Source organism: Sesamum indicum, linkage group LG9, assembly GCF_026168435.1.
Source record: "Sesamum indicum cultivar Baizhima isolate 11 linkage group LG9, ASM2616843v1, whole genome shotgun sequence".
NCBI classification, from domain to species: domain Eukaryota; kingdom Viridiplantae; phylum Streptophyta; class Magnoliopsida; order Lamiales; family Pedaliaceae; genus Sesamum; species Sesamum indicum.
Genome location: NC_142665.1, coordinates 14,800,944 through 14,813,212, shown reverse-complemented (window position 1 = coordinate 14,813,212; position 12,269 = coordinate 14,800,944). Strand labels below are relative to the sequence as shown.

At 36.6% G+C, this 12,269-nt stretch overlaps 1 protein-coding gene across 1 annotated transcript; it reads left to right on the top strand.

The window, feature by feature from the left end:
• The first annotated feature begins 4,040 nt into the window (after positions 1-4,040).
• Positions 4,041-8,230, top strand: AGT2 (alanine:glyoxylate aminotransferase 2). Its single transcript, XM_011092275.3, has 9 exons — positions 4,041-4,509; positions 5,200-5,430; positions 5,768-5,938; positions 6,211-6,354; positions 6,481-6,660; positions 6,937-7,162; positions 7,453-7,566; positions 7,669-7,755; positions 7,860-8,230. The coding sequence occupies exons 1-9, from the start codon at positions 4,270-4,272 to the stop codon at positions 7,901-7,903; spliced, it is 1,437 nt and encodes a 478-aa protein (XP_011090577.1). The 5' UTR covers positions 4,041-4,269; the 3' UTR covers positions 7,904-8,230.
• Positions 8,231-12,269: the final 4,039 nt, after the last annotated feature.

Here is a 12,269-nt window from a genome sequence, read left to right as displayed (position 1 = left end):
ATCGAATCAAAGAAGGAACAAAGAGAAATCGAGGTCGTTAACTAATAACATGTTCTTGATTTTTTTTCTTTTTTTTCCTAATTTTGCTAGCACTTAATAAGGACTCCCTATGTGATTATAGTGGATTGATTTAGAGGATTTCAAGGTTGAAACCTCGTGAAGAAAGATTGGTTGAAAAGGGAACAACGCTTGTAGTCAGTTTAAAAAAAACACTGAGGGTAAAATTCTCTTTACAATTCCATGCCTCTCATTTTTTCTTGCTTTCCTTCATGGCCCGCTTTTTGTTTATTGTACACCAAATGCCCCAAAAGATCAAGGGTACACCCCTTGATTGGGTATTAATATGCTTTAATTCGATAATTCTATTTTTTGTGCTTCCATTGTGCTTTCCAGGCCAATCCACTTCTTTCATTTACACAAATATAACTAAAATTAACACAGTTATAAGGTTTTTTCTTTAAGAATGGAAGAAATTTTTTAGCTCATTCATACTTTAATAATTGAATAGAAAAGTAGTCTATGTTGGATACTTACTGTATGTGAGTTTTGTGAGTTTATTGTAATTTATTTCATTATATTCAGTTACATTGAGATATTAATCAAACTGATTCATTGCTTACTTTATTGAAATATCGATGTAATAATAGTGGTATGTACCGGGATGTTCACGGTTCGGTTAAACCGGCCAAATCGAATCGAACCGAAAATTCGGTTAGAACCAAAAACCAAACAGAAAAATTCAGTTTGTTTTTTCAAAAAAAAAAATCGATTTTTGGTTCGATTTGTTCCGTCACAGTTTGGTTAAACCGGCCAAATCGAACCGAATCGAATCAAAAATTCGGTTAGAAGCAAAAACCGAACAGAAAAATTCAGTTTGTTTTTCTTTTTAAAAAAAATCAATTTTTGGTTCGATTTTTCCGTCATCGTCCGGTGACCGAATTCAATCGAAAACTAATATATATATATATATATATTTATTTATTTTATTAATTATATTAAAATATATTATTATATATTATATTATATTTATATATTAATATTATAATATAAACTAAAAACTAAAAAGAAAAAAATGACAGAATGAGAAAACTGCACCACTCCAATTATCCTTCTGGGCAGTGGCAGCCACACCCACCAGCGAGTCAGCAACTCTTTCTCCCGCGACTTCGTTCTTCTTCTTCACAGCAGAAGAGAAACGTCAGACTTTGCTCAGGTAATTTTTCTTTCTTTATAAGTAGAAGAAATTTAATTTACAAATCTTTTATTAAAGGTGTTTGATGAAATACTTGATTAAAATTTTGAATTGTATTCGTAAATATTCTTTTAACGATATATTTTATTTTTTATCTGGAGAGGTTCTATATACTCAACTCTTTCATATTAGATAACCTAAAGAATGAAAGATTTTATATTTTGAAACATGTATTTTTGAATAAAATTAAAAAATACTATAATAATTTATTTATATATATATTATTTTTAAAAAAATTTGTTTCTATTTTTTAATAAAAAAAATAGAATCAAGTTTGATTTAAACCGAACCAGACCGATACTGTTCGATTTGGTTTTCGATTTTTAAAATCAGTAAACTGAATTTTTGGTTAACCGAACTGAACACGCCTAACTACAATAGTCGAAAGATTTTCACAAAAGTCCTAAGATTTATAGAGACTAACCTTATAATAAAGCAGCATGCATTCCAATGCTTAAGTCAGTAGCTAAATTAAGAAGAATAAAAAAGTAAAAATTTGAATAAACGCGAGATAATACCAAAATAATTGATATAGAGTGCTTGAGTATGAAAAAGATAGCTAAAATGTGGGTAGAAGGTTCAAAAAATCAACAAGGAACATGTAGACTTGTTGTCTGACAGAGAAAGTGTGAATATAGAAGTCACTTATATGTTGATTGTCATAAAACCTCTATTTATAGAGAAGTTAGTTAGGGAAACCTGTATATCAATAGAATCTCCCCACGATGTTGTCTTTAAAATGATACTCTCCGTATCTAATTTGGAGTTATTTGCTGGGACTTATAACCGTTTGAATGAGTCTTATCTAATCAACCCGAAAAGAAAGAAACTTCGTTTCTTGCTGCTTTGTCAGCTAGGTCCGGATGATATATGCGGCTTATCTGGCAATATTTTAGAGTGATATAGCCCTTTATGTGTAAAATTAAGATAATGTGGCAATCTTATTGTTTGATATTTGGGTTTATTGGTTGGGCCTCCTTTACGGGCCTTGCCTTGTCAGTTTGAGCGACGGAAGAGACTAGAGCACTTGTTGCCTGGACCTTTGCTACTAGGCTAGTAGGGTTTTGGGCTTATTGGGCTTAATGGATTGTAGCCCGTCTCCTAGGCTTGGGCTTGGACTTCGGCTTTGTCGAGATTTTGGGCTTGAACAAGTATATGATGGAGGCATAAAAATAATTACCACTTCAAAAAATTTAGTGATTTTCAAATACACTCGCATGTGAAAAATCTTTTTTTTAATGTATTTGAATGTAAAAAAAATAAATAATAAAAATTTTATTTATATTAATAATGAAACTTATTAATTCCAGTGTAACACAATGTACGGCAGTTTATGTTTCATACCTGATCAATAATTCATAAAAATCAGCCAAAAACACTTTAATCATCAACTTGAAATTATGTAAACCACAACCGAATCATCATCCAAGAAAAAAAGAAAAAGTTAGATAAAGTGTGATATATTTTTATATTATTATTCGGTAAATAGCAATTTTTCCTCATATAATATTAGAAATAAGCAAATTACCCTTCTATGAAAAATAAAGATCAATTTACTCTCCTGTGTTTTAAAAAATAAAGCAATTTACTTCCTTAAACATAGATTGTTACATTTTGAAAAATACAGGAGGATAAATTACTATTTTATTTTTCATAAAGGGATTATTTGTCTATTTTTTATAACACATATAGATATATTGCAATTTACCCTATTATTATTTCTAAAAAATAATGATTGAGAATTATGGTACGAGACATACCACTACTTTAATTGAAATGCACTTAAAGGGAAAAAAGAATCCTTTTTCCCGAAATTGCAAAGAAAGAAAGGCCTACCCACCATATCTCGTATGAGCATAATGTCACATTTTCCATTTCATGCGGGTTAGAAAAGTGTACTCTCACTCTTTTTTGTATAAAATTGTATTTTTTTTTAATAATCTATCTTCTAAAAATGAACGTTAGATCATTACCAAATAATATTAGACAAATTTCTATCGACATTCAAAAGTAAAATTCATGTGTGAGTGATTAAAGTACAACTGGCAAAACCACCCTATATTGCACGAGGACGTGCGTGAATTGGGGGGGGGGGGGGGAGTAACTATTTGAGGACCGAGTGGATTGCGGGAAGTTCGGTGATGCTCAAAGTTAGGATTCATGTGTGGGCGCTCGAATTAAGAGCTGGCCCAAGAGGGCTCATACTGCATGAGGACATACGTGATTTGGGTGAAAGAAAATATTGCACTTTTCATTATAATATAGATTAGAGAACCGATCTTAGACCTTCTCATATAACGTGCCTAAACCTTTTCATATAGAAAAAATCACAACGAGCTTCCCTAATGTTTAACATTGTTATGGATGTTCTTTTATTATTTGAGATATTATAAATATCCCACGATGTTTCATTAAATTTTATAACTTTTGAATTGAGGTTTGGAATTGTTAATTTTATGTTTATTATATTCTTTTTTTTAAAAAAAAATTAAGAATATAAAAGAACTGTATGAGTTGGATCAAATTTTTTTAAAAACAATTATAAAAAATATTACTCGCTTAGTCATTAAAAACTTTAGAAAAAATTTGTATAATAAATAAAATTATAATTTATAATCTAATAGAGTATTTTAATTAATTTATTAAGTAAAAATTAACAAAATCAACTAATTATTGAACTGCCTTTAAAATATTTACAATCTACTCATCCCAACAAATCCGACCCAAATCACACGTCGGATACCATAAAAAAATATGATGTGGTGCCAAAAACCCACGAATCCAAACACCCCAGTTGGAATCTTTTCCTTTACTGCGCGAACTGCTAAATCCACAGAATCCCACGTTACCATTTCTCCAAAATTTCCTGCAATACACACACACTCTAGTGTGCAACTCTGCGAATTTCTGCATAGAATCTCGTGTTGCTGTTTCTCCAAAATTCACTATAATACTTACACGCAGACACACGCACTGCCGTGTGGAACTCTGTGTATTCCAGCGTTGAATCTTGTGCTATGGGGTTGGAGAGGAAGCTTACGAATAGAAGTTTTCTGAGAGCATTGATCAAGAATCGGACATGGGGGTATTGCAGTAGCAGTTTGGGTTCGGAGCGCGGCTTCTCGGCTTTGGCTGCGCCGGAGCTGCCAGCTTTCGACTACGAGCCGAAGCCGTACAAGGGGCCATTAGCAGATGAAGTTTTCGGGAAGCGCAAGAAGTATTTGGGCCCCTCTATTTTCCATTACTACCAGAAGCCAGTACGCCTCCATCTTCTATACGTATATATACATGCAAAATACGTTTCCGTGGTGTATGTGTGTGTATAAGTGTTTTGCTTTTGGTATGTTAGTATAGTTTGAGGGACTTGGTCGTCTCTTTTCTCTTTTATGTATGCAGTATTTTCATATTTTGGCTGATTGAAAAAACTTGATTTAGTATTTTAACACTCGTGTTTTATGTGATATATCAGTTCAAGATTCCTCTTCTTAGTGTGTGTGGATATGATATATATGTGTGTGTGTGTGTGTAGCTTGTGTTCAATCAAGATTTTTCTTTTCTATTTGTGTATTTAATTTTTAAGTTTCTCTTTTTATGAAATTGGGAATTTTCTTGGGAGTTCATAAGTTTTTCATTAGATGGTTTAGAGATATATTTAATGAATTTTTCTTGATTTAGTTTTAAACTTTCTTTTGTGAAAATTTAGCAAATATTCAATTCAATGCTCTTTATCAGATTGCAAGAATTTGTGTAGAAAAGCACATTTTTTTGTTAGAAATTTTTGCGTGGATGCTTAGATATGATCTCTTGTGAACCTTGCTTGCTGCTGTCAATCCAGGAATGACAGAGGAAACTCAGAATTCATTCTCTGTTACTATCTTTTTCACGCTTTCACATTTTTTTTACTCATATTTATAATATTTTGTGTTCCTATTCTGTGTTTGAAACAGCTCAATATCGTTGAAGGGAAAATGCAGTATTTGTTCGATGAGAACGGAAGGCGTTATCTTGACGCATTTGCAGGAATTGTTACAGTGTCTTGTGGTCACTGCCATCCCGATGTGTTGAGTGCTATAACAGAACAAAGCAAGCTTCTTCAACATGCAACCACCATATACTTACACCATGCAATAGCCGATTTTGCAGAAGGTCTAGCATCTAAAATGCCAGGAAATCTAAAGGTTGCCCTGCTCATCAGTTTTGCTAATAAAACTGCAGATCTAAGTTATTACCACTCATGTAATGCACTAGTGTCTAACCACTGTGCCAGAACTAGTAGTTCTTATATTTTGGCACTTATTGATCAAACATTCACAACTCTTAACAGCAGTAATCTCAAAAGGTTAAACCAATGTTTGTTTCGCTAAATGTTAGGAAAAGGGCCATTTCACATTGACACTCTGTGGTATTCTTGATGTTTTATAGCTCATATCCTAAAATTTCTGTACCACTATGGTCATGTGTCGGACAGGACATGTTCGTTGAATTGTTTTTACTTGATCGTTCTTGGTTGTGCAGGTTGTGTATTTTGTAAATTCTGGGACAGAGGCTAATGAGCTAGCTATGTTGATGGCAAGATTGTACAGTGGCAACCTAGGTATGATTGCCTTAAGAAATGCGTATCATGGTGGAAGTTCTAGTACAATTGGACTGACTGCTCTAAACACATGGAAATACCCAATTCCTCAGGTTTATCTTCGTATCCACGCTTCCTATTTAACTTGGTATTATTCTTGAGTACTCGCATGAGTGCCTGTGTTCTTTTATTAGTTTTTCAGCATTTTTATTGCATGTTTTTCCTATTAATTTACCTCATATCTGTAAATTACTAAATCATTCGCACACTTGCAGTAACTCAATATGTTCTTGTTCTCCATCGACTTAGCTTGCATTAAAACATTTTTGTATTGGCTACTCAAAGAGTTGTGCTCGTTTTCATTTGTTGCTGTGAAACAACTCAGGGTGAAATTCATCATGTTCTGAATCCAAACCCGTACCGTGGAGTGTTCGGATCAGATGCGAAGCTTTATGCTGAAGATGTTCAGGATCACATTGAGCATGGTACTTCCGGAAGAGTTGCTGGATTTATTGCTGAGACAATTCAGGTTTGTTGCAAATTTGTATTTTCATTGTTAAATTTGAATAACTCTTACATCTTGCATAAAAATTATGGAATTTAATGTACACTTCTTGATTTCGGGCCTTAGTTCTTAGCTCTTATCTAACAACAGGGAGTTGGAGGAGCAGTCGAGTTAGCCCCAGGATACTTGAAATTGGTTTACGACATTGTTCGTAAAGCTGGTGGTGTATGCATCGCTGATGAGGTGCAAACTGGCTTTGGTCGCACGGGAAGCCACTACTGGGGTTTTGAAACACAAGAAGTCATTCCCGACATAGTCACCATGGCTAAGGTGTCTGTTAGAATCCCTCTTTTTCCTTTCATAATCTTTAAGACTACATTTGGAAGAAAAGATTCAGATTTAAGAAAAAGATTTTGAATTATATTAGATGGATCTGAAATCCCACTAGATTGACTCCGAAAATAGCTCAATGGGTTTGCTATATGGATTGGACTTAGCTCCAAATCCATCATTTCAAACACATTCTAAGAGCTCAATTAATTCTAGTAACTGTTTTTCACATCTTGCAAGAACCATTTGACCAACTACTGAAATCTTGATACTCAGGGTATTGGAAACGGCTTGCCACTCGGAGCTGTTGTGACGACTCCCGAGATAGCAAGCGTGTTGGCTCAGAAAATACAATTCAACACTTTTGGAGGAAACCCCGTGTGCTCTGCTGGTGGACTAGCAGTGCTCAGAGTTCTTGACAAAGAGAAACGTCAAGTGCATTGTGCTGAGGTTGGCTCCCACATGATTGAGCGTCTAACAAATCTTCAGCATAAACACGACAGTAATTCTCCTTGACCAACTTTTAACAAGATTTTCTCAGTTATATTCAAAGTCATGCTGACTTACTCTCTAAAACAGGCCATCTTTCCCATTTTTTCGAAATGTTTCAAAATCCTCTTTGACTAAGAATTTGTTGATTTCTTCATAGTTCTTGTAGGCAACTTGCAATCCTCCTTGTCTGACAGAGACAATATGAAAATTCCTAGTTGTCCCAATTCATCTCCTAAAAATATTCTTTTTGCTTGCGGTATTGAGTTCAGAACTTTGATCAAAACTCCTCTCTTTTTCTAGTAATTGGCGACGTACGAGGCAGGGGCCTAATGGTTGGGGTAGAACTAGTGACCGACAGAAAACAGAAGACACCAGCCAAGGCAGAAACCGCAGTGTTGTTTGAAAGCCTTAGAGGTACGTATAGCCATCTGAAAAATAACATAAAAATGAACTTCGTTCATTTGTTCCTTTATATTATTTTTCACATACTAATCGGGCAAGTCTTCGTGATTGTAGAACTCGGCATTTTGGTTGGCAAAGGCGGACTTCATGGGAATGTTTTCAGAATAAAACCCCCCATGTGTTTTACCAAAACAGATGCAGGTAAAATGTTATGTGCCTTTATAGCTTGAATTTCTATCTTCATAGTTTATGTTCGATGCTCCTAGGAGTAACGTCTGAGCTATACATTCTTTCTGTGTTTGCAGATTTCTTGGTTGATGCATTGGACTATGCCATTTCAAAGTTGTAAGAAAACTACCCTAAAAGTAGTAGTTTTAACTTTGGAGGATGAATGTGTTGAAAAACTCTTGATCGACTTCTAAACGGTCATTCTCCCATTGAGAGGGAGCCGATAGAAAATATCCGTACTATGACTCAATAATGTCTATCAACTTTAGTGAAAAATATGTGGTAGATTTCAACAGGTTTAACAGTATGATTAAGAATGAAGTCTTGTATTACAAGTGCTTGCACAACGACGAAAGGTGGTTTCTATGTACTCCTTCAGCGTCTGACGTTTGCATGCCTGAAAGTGGACTCTTTGGCTTGTATATGGAAGACTAGGTTTTTGGTGAAAGTGACATAAATAAGCATGCTTTTAGGCCCTTCTGAGAGTGAATCAGAACTAGGGACGATGCAAAACCTCGACTGGAGCTGCAAATGCTGTCTGCAAAAGTTCTTGGCAAGTCCAGGAACTCTCAAGTCTCATCCCTTCATGTATAAGTCTAATATCGAAATTCCATCAAAATTTAGGGTATGATTTGCAGGAATCGAAAGCCTGCAATTCATGTAGAGTTCGTCATTTTATGTGGGTCTATTATGAGCTCACAATAGCTAACTTATAATGTTTGCCTCAATAAAGACTAGATTTAGTATAATTAGTCTGTGGGTGGCGGTGTAGATACAGTTATCAAGTTGGTCAATGTCTCAAATAGCACCTCCACACCTTGGGGAAATAAAACTTTTGCTTTCTACCTAAGGTACAATTTTGGTACTTAATCTTTTTAAAATTATCATTATGGCACGTTGTTTTTACGTGGATATAATAAATAATCTTTAATGATATAAAATATATTATAAATTATAGTAAATAATATAAACCAGTATATTATATTAATAAAAAAAAAGAAAAAATAATAATTTATCAATAATGTAAATCTTAAAAAGTTGAATAAGTTAGTTATTTTATTATGAAGGGCATTTTTTACTTCACAAAAAAATAATACGGCAGTGTCATTAACCGTTTGATCCGCCTCTAAAAAATGATGAATTCGACCTCGATGGTTATCCCCTGGTGGGTGTCGTCTAGCGGACCAATAGTACCTGAGAACCACAAAAGGTTGTTAGGCTAGTCGGGTTCGTCACCGACGGCGACACTCCGATGCCTATGTCAGACTAGGATAAGAGAATAAGAATAATCAATTTTGTAAGATCAGAATTACATTACCTTGTTAATGACTTACTTCCTCTTATTTATAAGAAAACTGTATTTATGGTAATTGCTCGTTTATGTGGGTTTTTATGCAATCAGTTCCCCTTTGATCACGCTCACTGATCGTAGGCCATCTAATCCTCCCAGATTAGAGCCACATATCTTGTCCAATAATGAAATCTAGCAGATCCTTGCCATAATGAGGCGCCTGTTGACCGAAATACCTGCGTTACGCTCAGTGGGGGTAAGTTTGTCTATATTTTTCCCTCATCATTAGTCCCCCAGTTCTGTGTGTGTGACCTTTCACGCATATAGAAGTCAAAAAGCCATCTATCTAATGCAGTTGCCTCGATTCAAGCGAGACATGTGTTGCCCGATTGTGGTTACCTTGGGCAATGCACCGATGCGTGTCATCCCCGGTATGGTTCTTCCTTTCTTTGATATCCCGCCTATTTCTCTATATATAAGGATCTTATTCAAACAAAGTCTTTGCTACTCTTATACTATCAAGGTCGCTGCTTCTCTTGTATCGATCACAATACCCACAGCTCAATCTCGCTCTCGACATTCAAGGTACTATGTGTTCTTCCCACTCTACTTCTGATACGAATTCTGCTACTCTTTCCAATAGAGTAGGATCCCCCGTTCCCAACGAGGGTCCTTCATGGGTTAGGTCGCGTCGCGATAGGCGAGCTGAGGCGTCTTCCTCATATGATAACCCTACTTATGAAAAATACCAAGCTATGTTTGAGCGTACTCCCTGGGCTAGTATAGTTAGCACTGTAAACCAACAAATTCATCGCATAAAAGAGAAATATTATATTCCCAACAGCTTCGAGGTTGTTATTCCTACGTCGTTCGATCGTATGCATCGCCCACCTAAGGGTTTCTGCGCCTTCTCGCTTCATCATTTTGATGCTGGGCTATAGCTCCCTTTATCCCCCTATGTGGCCCAGATATTCAGGTGCCTTGAATTATGCCCTATGTAGTTATCCCCTAATTCTATTCGTCAAATAATACTCTTTATAATTATTATGAGAGTTCATCGTTTCGAACCTAATTTTGATAACTTCTGGTCCTTGTATTCTTTTACCACCTATGGTAGATCAGCTGATACGAGCTTCTTTTATCTGTCCGCACGTAGAGACTGTAGATATTTAGATCCCTTAACCTCTAATGTAGGCCCTTGGAAAGAGAAGTTTATCTTCATCCGACCCCCTCTAGGTCAAGAGTGGCCTTTCAAATGTGATTGGGTTGTAGAAAAATCAAAACCTGTGGTCAAAGGAGGGGGGTTGGAAGGAGACCAAATAAACAATCTTACTTCCTACCGGTATGATCCGAAGAAGATATTGGTAGAAGAAGTCCTCAGGCTCGCGCATCTTACTCCGGCACCCCTTCCAATAGAGGGTTCCTTAGGTGAAAGATTCATCTATTTTAATTTCTAACTCTGTCATAAATAATTATATTTTAATAGAAATCCCCTTTTGCAGACGATATGATTACCCAAGCTCGCATTACTCAAAGGATTAGAGCGCCACAAGCCAGGGCTGCAATAGCACAAGTATCTTCTCCCGCTGCGCAGGCCGCACCCTCCCCAGCCGTTTCAACTCGACCTATGGTGGAGAATTCCTCTATTCCCGAGGGTATCCCAAGGGATGATATTCCTATTGTGGTCGAAAGCGAGGACACACGGTCCAGGGACTTGATCCGGTCCCCAACTGCTGAGTCCAGTCCTGGGGCCCTGCTGAGTCGTCGCAGGAAGAGGGGTAAGAGTCTCATTCGATCTATTTCAAGAAGTCGATCCCAGTCCCTTAGAGCGAATTATCCATTAGAATCTGCCAGAGTAGAAGAAATGAGGAACATGGAACTTCTGAACGACGTCGCCGAATGTTGGAAGAAAGCTCGTGAGGATTTGCAAACTCCCCATCATTTAACAGCTCAACTAGAGGGTGAAAAGTTAGCTCCAAACTGGAAAATCTCCTCCAACAGCACAGTCCTTGGTACCCAATCGGGCCAGGATTCCTGGAAATTCTATAATGCGAGCTGTCTTCCTCGCGATCAAGCAACCCTGCTTCAAACTTCTTTCACCCGCCTTGAAGAACACTGTGCCATTCTTTAGTCCAGGTTCGTTTCGATCATTTGTACTTTGATTCACTTCCTCTTCCTTTTACCGACAACCTCTCTTCAGGCTGCCAACTTCGTTCGCGGGCTTTCCCTGAAGTGTGTTGGGTTTCGAAGGATACAGATCATAGCAGAGCGTAGGAACCATGAATTGTGAAGTAGAATCTCAGCTTGCGAACGGGATCTTGAAAATTAACGAGTCGTCCTGGAAGCTCGTAATAAAGAGTTGGAAGAAAAATTGATTTCCAAGGTTGCCAAGGTGATGGAATCGGGGAAAGAAGAAGAATTTCTGTTGGTCATACTGCTGGGAAGGTCGCGGGAGCGATTAAAGGTCGAGATGATTTTCTTAAGTCAGATGACTTTTATGCTCGCATCCAAGGTGCCCGCGACTTCATGAAAGCTCCCGTTTTTGAATCAGCCCTGGAGATCAAGGCTACAGACTATCTGATGCAAGGGTTTGACAGGTGTAAGAGCCAAACGACCACTTTAGGAGGGTTTGCTCCTGGTTTCGACGTATCACAACTAAATCCTGGCCTTGACGGCAAGCTCCAGCCCTTTCCCGATGAAGAGGTTCCATCATCCACTGAAGATGAGTTTGCGATCCTACTGGATGAGATCGAAGAATATTCATCATTTGTAATTATTTTGAACTTATAGCGTCGTATTTTGATGTCATTCATGTTTTGTTCTGTACTCGCAACTTGGATCTTTGCCTAAGCAATTCTCGGATCTCGTATGAATCCATTCCAAACTCATAATCGTCTCTTTTCAGATTCTTTTTCAGATGAAATGGCGATCTTTCTCAGATGTCGCAAATAGCGCTTCAATGTTTACAAGTCATTATAAAACAAATCTTTTTCAGATTATTTATCTCATCCTTCCATAGGCAAAAATTGATGGTAGATCTTTTTCAGATCTTTATTACTTCTACCTTTTCCAGGTTTATTCAGGGGATCTTTATAAGATCGTTTACATTATTGCGACCTTTTTCAGGTTTTTTTTTCTTTTTTAAAAAAAAAAGGGATCTTTTTCAGATTGTCTACACAATTGCAACCTTTTTTCA

Bases quoted from the DNA above. Each gene is read 5' to 3' on its own strand.
- AGT2 (XM_011092275.3), top strand. From the start codon at position 4,270: ATGGGGTTGGAGAGGAAGCTTACGAATAGAAGTTTTCTGAGAGCATTG. The intron at 4,510-5,199 runs GTACGCCTCCAT...TGTTTGAAACAG, and splicing joins TCCATTACTACCAGAAGCCA to CTCAATATCGTTGAAGGGAA. The intron at 7,163-7,452 runs GTAATTCTCCTT...CTCTTTTTCTAG, and splicing joins TCTTCAGCATAAACACGACA to TAATTGGCGACGTACGAGGC.